Here is a 22,341-nt window from a genome sequence, read left to right on the forward strand (position 1 = left end):
ACCTAACAGACCCAGGAGAGCTCTAGCTGATTGTATCACACCAGGAGGAGGAGCATGTCCAAGAGCATTAAGTTTGCACTTCACAAAGAGAAGAGAGCTGTGGTTTCAGGTCCCAACTCTGCCTCTATTCTTTATTCATGTTTATAGGTAGCCATGGTGACTAATCAGAACTGTGTCAGGCTTGGTGACTGCTGTGCATTAAATATATATATAATATACTTGCCTGGTTTAGAACAGCATTTTCCTCATAGGGAGATGGACATATTTTGATTTGGGCTACAGCCCTCCACTCTCCCTACATGCAGTGAATGCTATCCTGTATCCTGTAGATCTTTTTGCTCAAGCTGCACCCAATTGACTGGAGCATTCAAAAAACTAATTTTTTTTCTTTCCCTTCTCAGGAGAGGGAAGCAGAGATGTGCCCTAGACAGACCTGCTCATGGTGAATGAGATTTTTCTTAACTTGTGAAAGCAATTCTGCTTGTCTCTGTCCCTTCCCTCACCTCCCTGTGATGCACACTCTGCCTCCAGACACACTTCTTTCCTCTCTCCCAGGTGTGTGGGTTGGAGGCAAGTAAATCCCATCTGTCTCAAATCCAGCGGCAACTACTGTGTCAGATTCTGCCCTGCTTTATATCCCATAAACATATATTAATGATTCCTTCCATAAACCCCTCCACAACTACTGTTATGCTGTAGTAAACTTTCTCTTGGCTTTATATCAGCCAATGAAGCTACAGCCCAAAGGAATCTGGCACAGCAGCAACTTAACTGCATAAAACATCGATGGCTGTAGAATTGACACTTCCCTCCATTGCCAATATCGAAGGAAGTGAGAACAGGCAATGTGCAAACCTTACAGCACAACATTGTTTTGTCTCTGATTTCCTCCCCAGCCAATAAATGCCTCAAACTTTCCGCAAAGCAGGAATATCTGTGCATGGTCTTGCACTTAAAAGTATATCAAATTATAATGGAATGCTTTCCTCCAAAACAAAGATAATAGGGCTTGGGAAAACAATGTTCTAGGTGAACATCTGCTAGAGACTGGCAAGCTGTCTGGCAACAAATTCTTTGGGGAAACACAGCTCGATACTCTTGCTGAAGGGGAAATAGTGAAATCACAAGACAGGGAAAAGTAACATGTCTTGAGAGGTTAAATGCAAAATCCTGATTACTACTCCCAATTATCCCAATCTTACTTTGTGAAATTCACTATTTGAGAAGTGCTTATTTCCAAATTATACTGAGATGAGCAAGAGGATAAGTCAGTGAAATCACTAAATGAAAGCCAACCCTTTCGTATAATACATGCAACCCGACCAATTTAGTACAACAAAATCTGTACGCATTTGAAGTATCATGAAAATAGTGTCTTTAATATACAGTTTATATACTTACAATACGCAGTTTAAATTTGTTCATATACATTACAGGGATATTTATTTGCACCTGGTTTAAATAACAATCTGCCTCCAGCCTTTTACACAAAAGCCCAAAACAGCACAGAATTCCACAAAACCCATGCTTCGTTTAATAACGGAAATGTACTAAGCCAAAGTTTTGGGGCTTTTTCTTTTTTTTTTTTTTCCAAGTGTTACTTTTTTGACATACCCGAAGTGAATCTAAAGAGCTAAGAACAAACATATTTTTAATACAATTCAGAAGATTGTCCAAGTCAAGAGAATCACTCTGCAGATTTTCACACTGAAAATTTGGTTATTACACACAAAAATTGTGAAGTCTGAACAACTCCTGGACTACCAGGAGTTTAAGCCATAACAAAATGGAGAGTCATTTATTGCTAGGTCTCAACAAGGGGCCTGCATTTCCCCACTGCCCTACCATCCCTATACACAAAAAGGATGATCCCTCTTGCATATTAGGATTTCATCTGTACCTTCTGGTTTGCACACAGGAATGCTGCAATTTCAGAGCATCAGAAAGAGGAGCCAGGAGAGCTGGGCTAAGCTGTAGTCCTCTCACAGGGCTGGTGTTTGGCTGTTAAGTACCACGATGTGACCCCTGCCTGGCCTGCAGGCAGGACTTGGCTGGCCTGTGTTACAGGCAGGCAACCCACTGGGATGCACACAGGAAGCTGGTGCCAGCACAATTTGTTTTGTGGGGGGACAACCAAGAAGCTGATATTCAAGATGAAAACATAAGGGAAAACAATTATTTATAGCCAGCTTTGAAACAATGCATTTTCAGGCAGCTTTGCTGTTTACACTGTTTCTTATTTTAAGTGGCAAGTAAACCTGTTCTATTAGAAAATACACAATAATACACAGCAAATTCTAACCCTTGCTTCTAGCTGAAAAGAACACTTCAAAATGTATTTCCCTTCTAATTCTGGATGGACCAAATGTTTTCCATCTAACTTTCTAGCCGTAGGCAATTTTTACAATATGGCAAGAATAAGAATGCAAATACGCACTTTGAGTTGCTGTCAACACAGCTTTGGTTAGCCAGGCAGGCAGCAAGACAAAGAATCATCATCCTAGGCACAACAAGCATTTGAAAGAAACTAGCATTTCCCCTCAAGTTTCCACTCCATCCTTCCCTGCCCAATTAGGTGTCCACCTCCAGGAAAGCCTCCATGCCAGAATCCAGCTTTCATGGCTAAAGGCAGCATCAGTCCTTGTGCCAACATGTGACAGTTGCATAGAAAGGATGTGTTTCCTGGTACAGGACAGAGACAGCTCCATACAGAATGACATTGATGTATTTTTGCCAGCAAAACCCCCAGACAAACAAAAACCCCAAGCATAACACACAGACAATGATAACCAAGTAAGCACCAGAGGCCTAACATTTATTTAATCTGAGGAAAGAAATCCAAGGTTAGGACTAGCCTATTTTAGTGGACTGCCTCAAAAAGGTAAGTGATTTTAGGCCCACTCTGACACAATGCTCAATGGTTACAGCTCTCAGCCTCAAAGACAATCAACACAACTCCCATCAACGCTGGACTCCACTACTGTCCAAAACCAGATTGGTTTTCTCCACTGCTGACCTCCGTGCTGCACATGGGAATTGCCATAGCCTGCCCCCCTACTGAAAGGTACCCCTTTCCAAAACCTAGGGTCTAAACGCTGAGCCACAACACTACACACCCAGTTTGCTTATCACTGTGCTGACTTCACCAGAGCAGACACTTCAGTCCAGCTTGTGTACCACAGCAGGTAGATGGGACACTGGAACCATACAATTCACAGAACACAAATGTTAGGAACACCTAAATCCCCAAAAATGGCTTGGAAAGTGAAGGCAATGAGTGGCTAAGGGCAAAAAGAAAAAGTTAAATGCTAATGCATTATGCATAAAAGTAAGTAAGCAGTGCCAAGCAGAATGAGACAACTGGAAGGCCATCAATAGCAAGTCTGCAGTCAAAGGTTTTAGCTGTACTTTGGCACACAGGCTCAGCTTCTGCAATCAATGCACATTTCTAGGCCTTTCTGTGGGCCAGTTCTATTTTGGTTTATGCACATGGGATGTTAATGCAGCATGGTCATGAATGCAAATTCCACCAGTTTCTTTTCAAGCAGGTAAGCAGAGATAATAGAATAGGTATGAATCCACAGTCAAAGAAAACTACTTTCTCAGGGATGTTAATATTCTGGGGGGTGTTAGCAATATTTAATGTTAATAGTACCAAGACTGCAATATTTTATTTTCTTTTTTTTTTTGAGATATTTTGGGTTTTTTTACCTAGAATTAACAAGCTGAGCAAAACCATGGCAAGTACCTGACATTAAAGATTTGGCCCTTTCATATTTGAACGCTCATTTGACACAGTGAGGTTTAAAAGGCAGTTGGTTTCAACTTGCATGTGGTCTACCAACAAGCATACACATCTGAACAGTATCTGAATTTTCTCTAGTCTTATTTGAAACTAAAATATTTTAGAATGCTAATTAAAAAGCATTTGGAGAAAGCTATTGATCTGTTGCTTAAAGTCAATACATTATGAAAAACAGGATTACAAACTCTTGGGGGTTTTTCTGTTGGGATATTTGTTGGCTCTATAGTACCCACAACAACTGGGCTTTGCTTTCTAGTTGGGAACTGGTGGTTTGCATTACTGGAAGACAAATAATGCATCTTTGCTTTGGCATGGCAACATGACATGAAATGTGTCCCAACAACAGAAAGCTCTCTTTGCTAATAAATCCTTTTTAATTATTTAATGAGTCAATATGGTTGAGAAAACAGACAACTCCAGCATTTTTGTCTCTGTTCTGTATTTTCTCTTGATGCTCCCAACTACATGCCCTACAATGAAGATATTTTTTAATATATGAAAAAGGCAAACAAGGCAGGTGATGGTGTTCTCTTGACCAGGGCTCTGCTCAGCAGTAAGTGAAGGTAAAATTGCTCTAGCATTCCTAGCTCTGATCACCTGAGGTTCCTGAGCATGTGCATTGAGGAGGAAGGGATAACACAGACTGTTTCCTGAGAACCTCCACAAATCCTCAAATCCAGTATATAAAGGCAGGGGGATGCTGGGGTTACTTAGACACATTTCAGAGAGCTCTGTCAACTACAAGAAAACCACAAAGGACAATCAAAAGTTAATCCTACTCCTAGCCTTTTGAGCAGTTAAATTTGAGAGGTCTCCAGGGGCAGACTAATGCCCACTTACCATCTCTGTGCTCCCTTTTAACTGCTACTTCCCTGTGACATGGACTGCAGTGAGTTTTTGCAGCTGGGCAACTAAATTAGCACATCCTTTGATGCTACAGCCCCTCCCACTTTGACACCCACATCCTCCTAGCCCACTGCAAACAAGACAGGTGAACTGAAAAGATCACAAGCATTTCCTGTAGCATGGCCCAAAACCTCCCTCAGCCCATTCTCAGCAGCATGCCATGCTCTGTTTCCCATCCCTCCCACCTTGCCAGCACTTTATTTCAAAGGCATGACACAGGAGCCTTCCCACACTACCACCTTCCCACACAGGTCTGACTGCAGGAAGAGGAGAGCAGACCAAGCACATTTTCAGACAATCAGAACAGCAGCAGAAGGAACACAAGGAGTTGTTACCTTTCACCACAGCACGGCTCCTGCAAGGGCTGTGCTAGCAGGCTGCTGCAGCAGGCAGGATCTGCTGAGAAAAGAGCCTGTGCACTGAATAGCTTTTCCCATGAGAAAGCTGCAAGACCAGAAGTCATGCTATTTACTCCACTCATCCGACTACAAAAGCAACTTTTGAAATCTACAGGTCATAAACTTTTAATTGGCCAGGGCAGAGTGGCTCAGTAGAAAATCCCCCTTCTCCCTCCCCTCTGGGCAACGAGCTAAGCATGACTCTTGGTTTAAAAATATTAACTCTTTTTGCTCAAAGTAACATGGAAAGTGCATCCACATTACAGATAGTCAGGAAGATACTGTTAATAAAAATAATGCTGCAAGAATAGTGTATTAGTGGCACTTCACAGCAATTCTTAACATTTTCAGATGTAGTGTCAAAACTAATGCTTTTGTATATCTGCAAGTCACAGCATGTTGCCAAATATTATGTGAACAGAAATAATCCTGTAAGAAATACCTTTTTTGCAGTTAACACAAAACTGTAAACTGGATTGGTGTGTGTCTTTCAGCATCAAATTGTTCAGTAATAAATACGACTAAGTCTTAACAGACCATGGAGTCAAAGTTCCCTTAGTGTCCTGTTTTTAGCAGTTGAATATTCAGGGATGCACAAAGGCACACCTCTGCAGATTCTCTACCTTTATTATTGACATAGAAAAAAAAGTCCATTCACCACTGAAAAATGTTTATCTGCATAGTAAGAATTTTTCTACTATTATTTACAAGAAGGATTTTTAGTGCAAAAAACCAGGAAGTGACATATTAGCTCAAATGTATCAAGTACAGTTTCACTAAAAATTAGCCAGCATCACATCTTGGGCCGCCAGCCATTAATGAACTGTAATATTTTCTTAACCTGCAATTTGCTTAGCTTGAAGTCTTCTGATAGGATTTCTTCTGTAAGCTGAACCAGTAAATTGCCATCAATTTTCTCTGTGACAAAAAATGATATGACATCTTCTGACAGACCAATAAACCTCAACGATTTAGACACTTCCTCTATTGAGAGTCCAGAAAGGTCTGTGGGTGGCTGCCAGGGAGAGCCATCCCCACAAGACCTTGGTGCTAACTGGAGGTGGAGGGGAGATGAGAAGGGGTAAGACACAGAGAACGTATCCTGCATGCCCTTTTTAGCCAGATACTGATCTTCCAAGACGACTGGAGAGCCAGCTTTTGATTCCTCCTCAGCACCATCTATTTTCAGTGGCAAGGGACACATGTCTGTAACTGTCTTATCTTCACTTGACTTCGGTGCCCGAGGAGGTAAGGCAGGACACGAATGGCTCTGCTTTGTGTTGCTGACTCCCAGAGTTTTCTCATCAGTGCAGTCTAGAGAGTAACTTGCTGACTTTGGACAGCTGGAGATGGTGTTTGTGAACTCTGCTGGAGTCAGCGGGGAGTACCCTGTTGGGAGCTCACATCCATCGAAGTCAAAAGTCAAAGGTGCTGGACAGTTTCTCTTTGGCGTACCTGGAGTCTTCTGTCTGGGGTAACTGTAGCTCTTGCTTGGATCAAGCAGGAAATCACTCCTATTCAGGCCTTCAGCAGTTCCTGAAAAATGGTTTGGCCAAGATAACCTCGAAGGCAGAGCTTCAACTGAGGGGCTTCCCAAAGGCATTGTGCTCTCAGGCTCTTTGGATTCAGTTTTCATCATGTTACATGGGTAGCAGGAAACAGGTGTGCTCTCAGTCGGGTTAGTGTTGTCGCCCTCTGTGACATTACTTAAGGAACAAAGCAGAAAGGATGTTGTTAGTAAGAAAAAAATTGGCATTGCAATAAACTCATAAATCATCTGATAGAAGGTGACCATCACAAGGAAAGAATCCTCTTTCCTCCAGCAAACTTTTCACATTTGAATTAACATGTTTGAATTAATGTACTGACAGCTCCTTCACCCCTTCTACAAGCCTGACAAGATGCTGATATACCCAAAAGCCCCATGTTTTGGGGGGCTCATAATAAAGCTCATAAAAAAGTTGATGCCTCAATTCAGTTCTGTGTCATCTCACAAATACTCAGTTTTTCACTGCTGAATTCCTGAGGGATACCACCACAGATAAAAGAAACAGTCTCACATACACTAGAAAGATGTTCTAATCCAGCACTTTTCTATATATATATACCACAGATGTGTCATGGTATGCAAAAGCTCATATGAGGGCAGGTCACCCCTGCCCTAGGCCATGTGAACCAGTGCAGAGTACAGAGACATGGAGTGAGTCAATGCTCACTGCCAAAGAGTTTTTGCTGGAAGGGTGAGCAGACCTGGCTGGATGTGCTGAAGTATCAGGCTTTAAGCTTACCCAGAGTAACTTGTTGTTGTGTCTGGATCTTTAAAAAGCTTTGATGTTGAACACTTGTTGTTCAAAGGCACCTAAAGAAAGTTACCCTGGATGCAGTTTCTAGGTGGTGAACTAAGTTCAGCCTGTCCAAGGGAATGGATGATTTATAGCCAGGTGTTCCCAAGAGATGGAGATGACAACAAAAGCACACAACCTGGTATGTTTTCTGATTTTATGCCACCTTCTAAAAGAAAATCTGAAATATTGTGCTGATCTTTGGAATCTTGGCAAACTAAACCAGAACACTGGAAAAACAATTAGCAGACTTATAAAATCCTTACTCAACACAACAGACAGAAACTAACAGTTGAAAAAATTAGTTTAATGATTTGCCTCTCTCTTCTGAAAACTAACTACTCAAATAAAAACTCAGTAGTCACCCCATGACAGCTTACTGCTTGAGAATGGATCAAGCTATCAAAATGGATCAATGGAGCTATCAAAAAACCAGCACAGTTTTCAATGGATTGACACAGAATTACTTCCTCGTGTGTTTACAGTGGATCAGAGAGGCCAATGTGGACTTGCCCAGATCAAATACAAAGTACAGATGTGTAAAAACACTCCTAATTTACATCACTGGAAAATATTTGTCCCCCTTTCTAACCATCTCTGTCTTCATTCTGTGCCTTCCAAACTTTTCCTCTGTTTATGTCAGTAATACAAGTCTGACAGGTAAAGCAGCTGGATGGATGTTTTCAATAAGAGACATGGAGTTTTGCCCCTCAACAGGGATACACCATCAACTAGTTGTTTCTGGCTGCTTAAAGGCCAACTGCTGTATTGCACACAGCGCAAATTATTTTTCACAAACCAAGCCATCAAGCTGAGACAATAGTCAGTGAGGTGTTGTAAACAACCAACAATGCAGAGCAATTAAATTGACTGATCCCCTTTCTGTTCTCTAATTCCCCACTAGAACTGGAACATTTACTGAGTTCAAAGATTAATGAAATTTCTGAAAACATTTTAACATTTTCGAAGTGCTTCCTTATTTGGCCTCCACTAAAATGAACTGCCTAGAACTCAGTGTGAAAGGACACAAGACAAGCCTCAAATACAGCTGAAGTCAGGTATCAGGCATTTTTAGAGACAGACAAGGACAAATCATACTGACTTTGTTTCTGTTTAAAATAATGTCTGCAACCCTTCATGATCCAGAAAACAACTTAATTGGTATAAATGGCAAAGCAATCTGGTTACTCTGCACAGTGGCAATTTTCTAGCAGCTTCCTCTGCAACACCAGGTCAGCTCTACCAAAATGGAGACATCTAGTCTGGACCCAGCTGGAGATGAATTTCATGCAAATACAGTGAAAGTAAGGCAAATCATAGAATCACAGAATTATTAATGTTGGAAAAGACCTCTGAGATCACCAATCCAACCATTAAACCAGCACTGCCAAGTCCACACTAAACCATGTCCCCAAGTGACACATCTACACTCTTTTTGAACACTTCCAGGCATAGTGACTCCAACACTCCCTTGAGCAGCCTGTTCTAATGCTTGACAGCCCTTTCCATGAATAAATTTTTCCTAACATCCAATCTAAACCTCCTCTGGTGCAACTTGAGGCCTTTTCTTCTCATTCTATTGCTTGTTAGTTGGGAGAAAAGACTGATCCCCATCTCACTGTAACTTTTTGCATTCCTGAGGAACTTCATTTCTGTTTTCCTAGTTTTTTCCCTAGTTTTTGGAAGGCAGATGCATTCTTAGCTACAAAGAGAGAAAGCAGCATTTGGTGGGCCCCTAAAGCTGGGAGGTCTTGTGTTCAGCCTCCTGTGGAGTAGACCTTGACAGAACTACCCAACAGGCTTTCATAAAATAAGCAAGCAGCCTTGATCTAGAGTGATTATTGCCAGATCCACAACAGTAAGCTGCAAATGTGCAGTACGACTGAGTAAGGCAATTTCAGCATAAGTTATTATACCAACTGCATCCAGGCTAAAATTAATTCAGTGATGTTTTGAATGAATTTGTAATATCCACACAGGTAGCACTGTGTCATTGAAGGGGTACCAAAAATAATGGCAAGAAGACATTGAAGGCAAAAAGGAGGTGAGGCTTCAGAAGGTGCATATACTTTCTGAAGCTGAAGGAAGAACACTGTACCACTAAGAAAAGCTATGCAGACACATAATTCAGAATTTACTGTCAACTTTCAGTTAGCCTGGGTGGATTTTCCAGACTGTGAGTTGGGTTTGTGCTGAAGTGTGTTTGATGTGGAAGCTGTCTGGCCCCCTTCTGCTACACCTCGCTTAGCACTCAGTGATGTCTGCTGGTCTTTCTGTCCTCCATCACATCCACCCCATAGGTGTCCATATAGTTAGCACAACACATTTCTGGATTACCACACTCTTTTTGTGTCTCTGATTATCAGAGCTGGCTGCACTGCATGCAGCACTGAAATCCCACCCAAAAACTAGCATTGAGGTAGTCTGGTTTGAAGATTCAAGCCTTTCAAGAAACATGGAGAACTATACATGATCTCTTAACTAGACAGCCTCTGTCACCTGAGAGTAATATTACCTCTAGCAAAGCATGCAGGTGTTTAATATAAACTGCTATGTCCTATCTAGTAAAACATAGTTTCTGCTGGAGCTTTCCTTCCTTTTGAATCTTTATAAACAACTTGAGGTTAACTCATTTTACTGCAAGTCTGACACCACACTGTGCCTTATAAACAAGTGCCTTCAAAAAGAACAGTGCTAAATTTAACTTTCTCAGAAAGTGCTAGCACGGTGCTCCCACAGCTCAAACACATACATGTTGTGCAGTCCTGAAGAGTAGTAGGACAGAGTGGGGCTGGGAGAGCGGGTCTGCTGTCGAGCAGGCTTCACTGTGCGAGGAGGGATGGAAGGACTGGTGGAGGACGGCTTTGAGCTCCGTGGTGGGACCGGGGGAGCGTTGAGGAGCCTGCATTCCTCTTTTACCTGCACAAAAGAAGAACATGTAAGCAAGCAGCAAGAAAATCTGGGCAACAGCAGCCTCAACCAGATGAAGAACATCTGGTTCTGCCTTATTCTTTGAAAGGAAATAATTAAAAAGGGAGGAGAAGGGAGAAATTAAAAAGTATATACATTTGCAACAGTATGTAGCTGTCAAAGAAGTCCAAAAGAATGCTTTGCCACTGGTAGAACTACCAGCAGTCTTTCTTAGGGCACATTGATAGCCACTCATTTAAAAAGTAGGAATGAAACTATGTAAAAGAACTTTCCAGTAACACAGAAAATCAGACAGACTGTTCCTAATATTATACATTCTGTAAGGAGCAGTTCATTACACCTAAACTTCATTAGTGTTGTTTACTTAGATGTAATAAACCATGCTTAGGTAATGAAAAGATCTCAATATACTTTGATGTTTCCTGACTTACTTCACCAGTGATAGTCAGTCATTCAATTCTAAGATGATTCCCAGCCTCCCTCCCTCAGGAATAATACATTTATCTCATATTTACCACCTTCTGGATTCAAACTAGGACCTTCAGTCCTTCTGTAGCTGCCAAAGCAGTGCAGGACAAGGCTGTCCAAAATGTACAAGTGGAAAGGTGTACACCCAGCCGAAAAATCTGCTCTGTGAACCCAGACAACCTCACAGCTTAAAACACAGCTGTAGCACTGATCACCTGAAATTTACTGTGGTGTGCCTGTGTAGGAGCAAAATGTCAGGATCCATCCCCACAAAAAATATGATGGAATTAAGGACTTAATCTCATCAGGACATATTTGAGAGAGCCACTTTATTTAGTAGGGATAGAGGTGAGAAGGCTGCTGAGAATTCAGCTGCCAGGCAGGATTTTTAACGATTCACCACCTGCCCCTGGGCAGGAGGAGACCTCTATGTTCTCCTTGTCTGAAACAGTCTTAGATGCATCAGAAAAGGGAAATTATTTTTGTGTTTGAAAGCTGGAGTTTATTTTTAAATTTTACAACACTGCAGAACTAAAAGTTATCTTAGCAGTTCTGCGACACATAATTAGCAATTAAAGTGATTTAATTTATTTAAAAAACAAAATAAATGTGGAACCTTTTGCAATCCACTTCAGTGCTTTCAAAATGCAACAACATATTTAGTACTTTAGTGAAATGGAAAACTGGGGACTAGGACATTGTAGTACATTTTTTCCCTAATTCAAAACAAGTCAAAATTACAGGAAATGCCCGTCAGCATAAAACACTGAAATAAATCTTGTTCTAAGGGATCTTATTTGCTCTTTCAAGGAAAGGGGAAAAAAATGAATCAATTTTATTCATGTTTGTTATTGAATTCAGGCATAAAATTCTTCAACCATTTTACTATTATGCCCTAAGGATGCCTGAAGACTTTTTCTCCCCCCAAGTCAGAATAGCAAAGTTAATAGTGAATGCTATTGAATATGTATCCATGGGGTTAGAGAGACCATTCAGGGAAGCACTTGGAGCACAGCAGATGGTCAAAGGCTTAAAGCTTTTCTTTCCTGGGAAGACCGAGGAATTCAAAGGTGCTGGCATAACAAACTATGCCAAACTCCCTTGCTTGACCCAGACTGCAGATCAGAATGAAACCACAAGTAGTACCTGTTTGCAGTCCCAATTGGTCCCTGTCACAAAACCACAATTACAGCTGCCACACACAGCCCCCAGGAAACCCAGCAGAGGAATAAAAATGAGAGATTTTGCAGATTAAACTGACAAGAGCAAGGGGAAGCTTCAGGAAAGCCGTGCTCACTAGGCCCAAGAGAATGGCAATGAAATAAATGCAGGAGATGAGTGGAATAGCCACAGTGTGACAGGACAATGACCTCGATGGCTGCTGCTCTTAGCTGAAAATACTCTTTGCCCTGGAAGCACTAGATGTCACATGGCTGTCAGATACAGATAAAACACACTGCACAGTCTGAAACTTCTATTTGAGCTCTCTCATGCTCCAATGCTCCTTCCTGTGACCTAAGAATGGGGACGTGTTTCCAATGGCATGAGGTGCTATGTTGATTTTAAGACCTCTGCTCCTTTTCCTTGCTGCCAGCCCAAGCCCTGCCAGCCCCACTGCTGAATCTGGGCATCAGGGGTGCCCATTGCAGTGACCAGCTCTGAGGCTGCCTGGACAAAACCTGCCCTATCACCAGCTGGACTGCAAACGTAACACAGAGCAGTTCCACACTCCTCGCCCACAGGAGCCTGAACTTCCGGCACACTCCATTAGGGATGTGCTTTGTATCAACCAGGAAAATAGCTTCTGATGTTATGCAAATTAGTGTTTAGGGAATGAAGAAATTACTAATTTACAGGCCTTAATTCAGAGGTTATTCCCCTCTCCTCCGCCTTTTGCCTTCACGCTACTTTGATTTTCTGAAAGGTACTTAGAAAATACACATAATGTATCACAATGCTTCATCCTGCTGGAGAGAAGAAAACCAGAACAGCTTCTGAAATACCCAGATGTCCTTTCCCATCCTGCAAACAGCTCCTGGACACACATTTTAAATTTAGTGCAAAAATACAATTGCCAGCCAACCTTTACACAGAAATGCTATGGAATATCATTCTAGAGGGAGTGATGACTAAACCGCATGTTCACCAGCAGCTCCTGAGATCTACTTACTCTATAAATACCTACATGGAAACCATGCAAATGTCTCCTCAGTCCCAGCCCACAGATGAATTCTGTGGGTCACTGATACTGACTCCAAAGTTGTTCCAGGAAGCCATAAAAGCTAGTCTAAATTATTATAATCTATGGAAATGTAGGGTTTTAGTTTTGTTTTATTTTTAATGGGGTTACACCCCCTGCCCACCTCTAAATTCCAGCTAATATCTTTAGCAGAAGTTATTTCTCCAAAATGGCTAGAAAGCTACACTGAAATTGCTGACAGCAGTCACACATTACCTCAGTAACCTAAGACACACATGACAAAATTGCACACTTTCCACGGTAACTCTAAAGGGCAACATACACATCTACCCCAAGTGTCACCCTGCTGTCCCCAAAAGGGACTCATGGGGATTCCCCAGGTATGAGTGTCCACACTGATACTGTGCAGGTGCTCCACAGCTCTCCCAGTGCCCATACCTCAGGAGTAAGACCCTCATGTCTCAGGCATCACCCAGGTGGCTGGCACCCCCTTGCCACAAGGGCTGCCCTCACCTCACTGCGGGGGCAGCCTTCCTCCCCCACCACCCACCCCCCAACACTCCAGCACTCCTCTGACCCTGTGCAGAAGCAGTTCAGCTTGCACAAATCAGCAGGAAACAAATCATTTTCCAGATCCAGACCTGGCTGCCTGCCCAGGCACAGGAGTGCCAGAGCCAGCACAAAAGGGAAGCCAGGACGATGTGTCTGGGAAAGGAGGAGGAGGAGGTGGAGGAGGGTGAGACCAGCCCCACTCCAGTTAACACCAGTGTAGGCTGCCAGGGAGCCTCATCTCCATATGGTGTTGCTGGGCACTTGTCCAAGAGTCTGGACAAAGTGTCAGTGCATACCTGACCTCAGAGGCAAGGAAGTGCTCTTGGGTTCCTGCACTGAACATTGCACGTAAACACTTTGCTAAGAAGACATAATGTCTTGCCTTTCCTGGCCGCTCCAGCTGCATTTGCTTTTTGGGGAAGTTTTGGTGGCATAGTGCAAGGACTGTAGTTGAGCACTTTGTGCCCTCCTCCCCTCTCCTCACTGCACCTCCCCAGGAAGCTCAGAGCCTGGCCAGGGTCATCCCCACAGAAATCCACTGCATGCTGACCCAACATGAATGAACACAGCTTTCAACCAGGTTGTGACCTGAATCATGAGGGCAAAGCTGCAGCCAACACTACTGGACTGTTAGATGGAAATAGGAAAGGTATGGGATCATCATGGCTTGCTGCAGTTTGGTGTCAATCTTAATTTACTATACAGCCATGCTCTTGAGATCACCATAGGGCTTGCAAGTGGAATGGTATTTTTTTTAATTCCAGAAAAACCCTTGCAAAAAAATTTGTTAAATAATGATATACATCAAGATTCACATGATATTCATATCATTGACATTTTGCTAAAGACTCCTAGACACTCTTTCCTGTGGGAACTCTCTTTCTTCCTTTCTTTTATTTATTTATTTTATAATGCTTAGGACTATGTCAACAGACCACATAATGGGTGAATTCTCCAGCCAGTCCACATAAGCTCCTGTTGATAAAATACATTTGCATTTTTCCCTTCTTAGTCTCCATGACGTTTCAGGTTTGGAAAAGCGATTTCTCCCATGAGTTTTCATTAAAAACCTTAGGCCAGGAAACATGCTCTGTTTACAGCTGAGTCCTCTAGAAGGCTCATTTATCAATTCTGCAGAGCTCCTCTTTAAACATATTTTCTTTCAATAAGCAGTACAGAGTGATTAGTTCAGGTCTAGTTTGATAAAGATTCCTTGAGGACAACGACACAGTATTCTTCAAAATCTGCTACAGAGTCATAATAGAGAAGACAATCATTAACAAACACTTAAGATCTGTAATAATTCTAGCTGTTCTCATTATCAGAGCCTGTTAATTGAAGACACACTAAGGCAATCTGAGGCATTTCCAAGGGGGTCATGCCCCATACACTCTGGCCACAGAAGATATGAGAAAACATGGAGGTCACATGGACAGATGATGTGGAAAGCAAGAGAATGAAGTGACTCAGCAATTCTTAGACCTTGTTTGTGTGAGAAAGAAACCCAAAATATTACCTGAAAGTATCAGGATTAAGGTATTAGATCAGTAATATTAAATATACTCCTGTGATTTTTAAGACATGACTTACACACGGTAGAAACTAACTGAAGTGGCACATCTTGCAAAGTCTGACTGTTCCCTTGCCCTGTATGTGCCCTTCCCCCTCCACCAAGTATTCCCTAAAAAGATCTGCATGCAAACTCTTCACCACCTAAAAAAAGAAACAAACAAACATAAATAACCCTGACTTACTGCTTCTGATTTGGGAGGCACTGGAGGTGGAGGTAGGGAAACATCTGAAGACTTTGTGGTTGTTCCGATAGTTGCAGGCACAGGAAGAGACGTGGTACCACACTTTGATCGGAAAGATCCTCTGTAGTTGTCACACTTGTTCTTCTCACTTTGTGAGCACGAGAGAGGCTGATCACCACCCTTTCCAGACCCTTGGTCCAACCAGAGCTCTTCGTAAGGAAGTTCCGGTTTCGTAGGCAGAAACATCGATTCTTCGCTAACTTCGGGGAAAAGGTAATCGCTGCTACTGTCCCCGGACTCCTGGTACTGAAGAGCGTCGTGAGAGAACAGGGCCCACTCGTTACACAAGTCCCTGCAGCCGTGGAGGTTCACCTCGCTGTTCCCATGCAAGTTGTTCCCATAGACACACACGGAGAGCCGGTGGAAGGACTGCGTGAGCTCGTCCCGCGCGTAGCTGAGGGAGTTGGGCACGTGGCTGTGCCCGGCGCACCGGCTCTTCTTCGGGCTCTTGCAGTCGTCATTCCAGTCAGTCTTTACATCTCGCACGGCACGGGAATACTCGTCTATGTCAAACTGCTCCTGGCATATATTAAACCAGTGCTGGATGAGGGGTTCATGCCACAGCTCCCCCTTCACCACGCTATCAGGTAGAATAAATTTCGGAAGTGTCAAGTGCAAGGGAAAATGCATGGGAATGATTTTGTTTCCACGAAGCACGCAACAAACTACCACAGTCTTGGTCTGAATGTTGACAAACTTGTACCTATGCCCCTCACGGATAAAATGCAGATCATAAGGGTTTCTTGGTGTAGGACTTGGCACAGTCACGTTAACAGGCAGCCTGGTTTTTTCTACTATATTGCGAATCGTGTGCTCACCTTCTTGCATCTGCACCTCCAGTGGGCTGCGGGTGCTGAACTTGCCCTTACATTGGAAAGGGAGACTGATGCTCTCGTTGGTCCTGTGGTTCATGCAGATGAGGCAGGGCATTTTGCCTCTGCCTAGCTTACTGATTGAATTAAGCTTCCCGATTTTTTTGAAGATGGTGTTGAGCCGTGACTTCTCCTTAGAAGATTTTGCATAAAGGATTTCTGCTTGCCCCATTAAAGTGAGCTCATCCCCAGTACTAAGGGTAATGTTGTAAACTTCAGTGTCTTCATTGCATTCACCTGAAGCTACCTGCAAAATAATAATAAAAAATTTTATTTTCCCCCAATGAAGACAATACTTCAAATCACATAAAATCTCTTGAGAGTGAACTTACAAGACTATGTATTGGAAAAAATGAAAGTAGCTTTATTTGAACAGCTGACCAGTCAGGTGCAAGGTGTTTAAGCTGAAGCTCAGCTAAGTAACCTTTTTAAATAGTTCAGTTCATTCCTGCATCTTACTTGAGAGGAAAGAGCCACCTGAAACTGGCAAAAAAGGCATGAGAACAAACATAACCATTTTTTAAAGAAAGGGCAAATCCACATATCCCAGCAGTTCAAATAGCTGCTTGTGTCATACGGCTATGACAGACCATGTCTGGATTCCCTTGGGTATCTTTTCCCACCTTTGTTTTTGCTGTTTGTTAGAACTTTTTTGCCAGGCTCTTGAGGGAAACAAACGTCCTTCATCATTTTCAGCTCCCTGATGAGCAGAAAAGGTGATCTCATCATTACAGATGAAGCATATCTCTTTGATATAATTTTTTCCAGGCTAGGGGGAATGACAGATGACATCTATTCCGTGAAGGAGAAATCAAGAATATCGGTCTATCTCATATGCCTAACTCCCCCCACTGCTTTGCTCTCCTAGTCATAGACTTCCTTCCTCATTTTTTGATCATAATTGCAATTTAAGAGATTAAACAACATATGCACAGCCATGTGTGAGCATTTCTAGTATGGAAATTGTACCAGGAAAAAACCCCCAACAAAACAGATGTCCAAGGCTCATTTGCTCCTGAAGTTATTTCCTTACGACTGAAATAACTCTTTACAGACAAGATTGCTTTGCCTCATATTTGAGTGGTTTAACGTGAAAAGCTCTTTTAAGGGACCTAACAGAACCCACCCAATTCTTGGTACCAGCAGATTCCTACTCATAAATGAAAGTGCACCAGATAAACATCACTAGTCTGTTATAGACCATTTTATTTGAGAAATTGAACATACTAAATAAATTGCCAATGAAAACATATGCTAAAATTGTATATACTTTCCTCACCTCCAAAAACCCTAGAGACTTCATGGACTTGAGTGAAGTTCAGACTCCAGGCTTTAAACCCTGGTATCATCACACAACTGCATGAAATCAAAGCTGTAATTCCAGTAAGTCACAGTGAATACAGCTTCCTCTTGTAAGACACGACCTGCAATCCCCTGTATTTGCAGAACCGTGATTATCTTCTGCAAGCCAGAATTGCAATTGCACAGGCAGCTCAGGCGAGGTGCGCCGCCTTAGCACTTCAGGCTCGGGGCTTCCGGAGAGGAAGTCATTCAAACCCTGAATTATCTAAACAAACACTAATTGGTCTAATCCAGGAAACCACTAGGGTTTATGGTACATAATACTCATTCACAGTTTGCACCACTGGCCTGGCAGCATTTGAAGTACCAAGACATGAAATGAAAACACTGGAGGTTCTTTTGCTGATAAGGCCCGTGTGACGTTCATGGCTGGTTTCTCCTCAAACTGTCACACAGCGCTGCATTGGAGCTGCAGCCACACAGCCCTGCCTTTGAGGGGCTGAGGACATGCAGGGCTCTGTGCCTGTACCATGCAACCTCCCCCTTCCCCTTCTGAGAGGGTGTTTTCTTTAAGAATATTGATTTCTAGAATCAACAAGTCCCCGCAAATGGCTGCTTTGACAATGCCAGCTACACTGTTGGACCTTTCACTCAATGCTGCACGATCACAGCTTTTCCTCACTACTTGTGGGACACTGTCCAGAGCAAGGGAGGTGTCACAACCTGCAGCTGTGGGACCTCCTCCTCGGCCAGCTTACAGTTCCCTGGTGATTCACAAATAAACAAGCCACTGTAGGAGGAAACAGTGGGTCAGATGTGAAACCACAGAGGTAACTAAACGGCTGAGCTTTACAATGAAGGTCTTGTGGAGCAGCTACTTATTGATGTCATCCACTTCAGCCAGCCAAATAGCAAATGGGCTTTTAGAGTCAACTGACAAAAGACAAAATTATTTTCAATTAAAACCATTGGAAAACATTTTTTTTCATTGTTAAAAAAATATAGTCACAGGATCATTGCAGGTGACAGAAGGCTGAATTTAATCCTCAATCTGTGTACAGATGGGGGAATGAGATACTGGAGAGCAGTATGGTAGAATGGGACCTGAGATGATGGCGAGGTGAACATGAGTCAACAGTACTCTGGCAGCTAGGAGAGACAACTGTGTTCTGGGGGCATCAGGCACAGCACTGCCAGCATCAGGCAAGGGAGGGGATTGTCCTGCTCTGCTCTGGGGTGGCCTCACCTTGAGTGCTGGGGCAATTTTGGGTGCCACAAAATAAAAAACACATTAAGCTCTTAGAGAACATCCAAAAGAGGGCCATGAGGATGGTGAAGGGCTTTGAGGAGAAGCCATATGAGGAACAGCTGGTCTGTTCAGTATGGAGGAGACTGATGGGAGACAGGGGAGACCTCACGGCAGTTACAACTTCCTCATCAGGGGAAGAGCAGGGGCAGACACTGATTTCTTCCCTGTGTGACCAGTGACAGGGCTCAAGGCCTGAAGTTGTGTCAGGGGAGGTTTAGGTTGGATATTTGAAAAAGGTTCTTCCCCCAGAGGGTGGTTGGGCACTGGAACAGACTACCCAGACAAGTGGTCACGGCACCAAGCCTGACAAAAGTTCAAGAAGCATTTGGACAGTGCTCCCAGGCACATGATGTGATTCTTGGGGTGTCCTGTGCAAGGCAAAGAGTTGGACTTGATGTTCCTCATTGGTCCCTTCCAGCTCAGTATATTCTATGAAAAGAAAGATGACACCACAGTTCTAGTTTGGCACTCTGAGAAAAATACTGTTCTGCATTCTTCTAAACAAAAATATAAGGTATCAGTTGCTGCTCAAAATTATAATAAAAACCAAAAACATGAAATTAAAAGTTAAGGCCTCTGAAATTTATCTACTAAATTCTACTTATGGTGATAAGATTACTGGTACATCCCACTGGGCTGCTTATACTTTAAAATTGGTAGGTAAATGGTAGGTAAATATGTGTTCCAGCATACTGGCAACAAAGATATACCATACTTACTTCCTTCTTAACCTATGACACATACATATCATATAGATCTCTCTCAAAAAACATAACAGTCCACAGATACTGCTCAGCTTTTGTTCTGAAGATTACAAAGACTAAGGATCATTAGCCTAAATGAGACTTACTTTGTCCTTGTAGCAATGACATATGAAAATCAGACTTGCTTGTCTTGTTCAAACATTTCACTTTATCAACAGCCACAAAACTTACAGAAAAATCAACAAAGAGCCATGGACTTCAACTTGGTTTTTACACTGCCTTTGGTGAGCTTCACAGGGCATCCAGAAGCCCAGGAATTACTCATGCAGAGCATTTCCTAAGAACAGATGGGACAGGAGAAAACGGCCTCAAGTTGCACCAGGGGAGTTTTAGATTGGATATCCGGAAATTTTTTTTTTTACCAAAAGGGTTGTCATTCACTGGAACAGGCTTCCCAGGAAAGTGGTTGTGTCACCATTCCTGGAAGCATTTATAAGATGTGACGACGTGGCACTTGGGCACATAGTTTACTGGTGGACTTGGCAGTACTGGATGGACTTGATGATCTCAAAGGTCTTTTCCAACCTGAATTATTCTATGGTTCTACGTCAAATAGTACACAATAGACAACATGAAAGTAAATATCATAAATTATTCCTAGAAGGCAGAATGGGTAGTCCCACACCAGACTTATCTCCCTCTACCCTCTAAGCTTTCAGCACTGACCCAGCAGGAGTTGCATCTTCACAACCCTGCTGGGACCATTCTCTGGGCCCCCTCTGCTTCCTGCTTGCAGTTGCTGGCGGGGTGTAGCAGAGCCCTACACTATTTCAGACACTTGGACCTGCTAGTGGCAGGTCCCAGCTGGTGAATGTGACACAGAATATCCCTGGTGTATGATGGACACAAGACAGCAGTGCACAGTGGCAGAGTTAAGGTGGTCCAGATCACAGACTAGTGCAGAAATAATAATACATTTTTGTGGCAAACTTCTCAAGTCCCATAATAATTCTGGACAAGAGGTAATACTACAGAAGGCAGAAAACACCCAAGAGGTTTTCACTCAGCTGCATCACATATCCAAGGAGGTTTTATACATTTTAACAATAATGTTTTGTGCACTGTAAGAACTCCTGCAGTTTTACTTTGCACTTGCCCTTCCTCTGCTCTTCTCACTCAGTTTTCACTGGTAACAGGTGAGAATAACCAGTGATTCCAGCTTTGTCAAAGAGGCAGTGCTTGCCACACAACACTCCCAATGCCATCTAGGAATCAGGAGTAGATATTCAAGCTGAACAATGAATGCAGAAGACCCACAGATCCAGAACTTACTCCCTGCTGTACTTGCCTCCTCCCTTCCGACTGCTAGCTGCTGATCCATACTGTCTGTTCACTGTTGATGCTAGGATGCTGACCAGAAAGTTTACAGGCATACAGACACCTTGCCAAACACACTGCAAAACTGCAGTGGTCTAAGTCACTATAATATTTTATATTTTAAGACTCATGCAATTTCAGTAACATTGAAAAGCCATTGAGAAGTCCTGCAGAAGACAGGCATCAGAAAAGTAATGACTGATTACTTAGGAAACTATTTTTTGGAAAAGCTCAGGTATAATCTTCCTTTGCTTAAAGAAAGGCTAACTAGCAATCATAGATTTTGGTAACACCTGAGTCAAAATGCTGTCTTGGACTCCAATTGCCCTAATTTGTTATAGTTTGACGCAGAAATCTTTAATTGGACATGTAAGAACACCTTTATAAAAACGATTAGTGGCTTTATATTGGTTGGTATACCTGCTAGATTTTATTAGATTAATGTAAGCATTGCATTCACTTTAAAAATATAACTAGGATTTTTTCAAAATTATTGTTAGAGCTCTTTGTAACTGTGAAGTCTCTGATTCATATCTACAGCATATGGTTTTTACTCTTAGAGCCAAGGGACCAATTGTAGCACTACACATATATTTAATAGATCATATATATTAGATATATATTTTTTTACAGGTCACAAAAAAGGGAAAATATTTTTAAAATGTAAAACAGTGTCTTCAAAAGGGCTGCTAGCGGGAAAAAAAAAAAGCAAACATTTTCAAGGAAGTTGGCTAAATTCAGTGAGACAGTATCCCATTTTTCTTTTATGTCTGTTTCCCAAGACAGGATCAGCAAGTAAAAGTCTTCATGCTAGCATACATGTATTTCCCTTTGGGATAAGAGGGACTTTGCCTAATTGCTACACGAACAGCTGGCTTCAGTGCTCTTTAAGGAATGTCCCAAATAAATCAGTGATCTAAAACTGACCCAGAATGTGGCAGGTTACACTGCAGAGCTGTAAAATGGAGCGCCTCTTGATGTGGGACATTAGGAGCCATCGAGGCAGTGGCACTTGCCATCCAGGCTTCTTTTGGAGCAGGACCCCCACACAGGTACCTCACTGCAGGCACACAGCACCAGCAGCTCTGCTTCCAGTGCTTCTCTTACTCAAGCCACCCCTACCTTTTTCCAGGAGGAAAAGAGGCAGCCATAGGACTGCAATGCCAACGCAAGACACCAAGGTGTTGAGCCTGTGTGTACTGAGGGCAAAGGGGAAAAAGAAGAAAAACTCGAACTGCTTAGAGCTGATTCTTACTGCTCTGTAAGGCTGGCATCAAGCCACAAGGCCACTAAAGCACTAATTCTCGAGGTGAAGTATTATGAATTGCCTGAAAGTCTGGAGCCAAAATCTACACACCACC

At 42.6% G+C, this 22,341-nt stretch overlaps 1 protein-coding gene across 2 annotated transcripts in view; it reads right to left on the reverse strand.

Annotated features, from left to right (window-relative positions):
- Positions 1-1,358: 1,358 nt before the first annotated feature.
- Positions 1,359-22,341, reverse strand: part of GAREM1 (GRB2 associated regulator of MAPK1 subtype 1) — a 101,061-nt gene continuing 80,078 nt past the window's right edge. For both annotated transcript variants that reach the window (XM_039704241.1, XM_039704242.1), the window contains 3 exons: positions 15,357-16,535; positions 10,204-10,370; positions 1,359-6,815 (listed from right to left, as the gene is read on the reverse strand). In XM_039704241.1, coding sequence (XP_039560175.1) covers positions 5,903-6,815; positions 10,204-10,370; positions 15,357-16,535 — 2,259 coding nt within the window. In that variant the 3' untranslated portion in view covers positions 1,359-5,902. The remainder of the gene's footprint in view (positions 6,816-10,203; positions 10,371-15,356; positions 16,536-22,341) is intronic.

This window comes from Passer montanus, unplaced genomic scaffold, assembly GCF_014805655.1.
Source record: "Passer montanus isolate IOZ18808 unplaced genomic scaffold, ASM1480565v1 scaffold170, whole genome shotgun sequence".
NCBI lineage: Eukaryota > Metazoa > Chordata > Aves > Passeriformes > Passeridae > Passer > Passer montanus.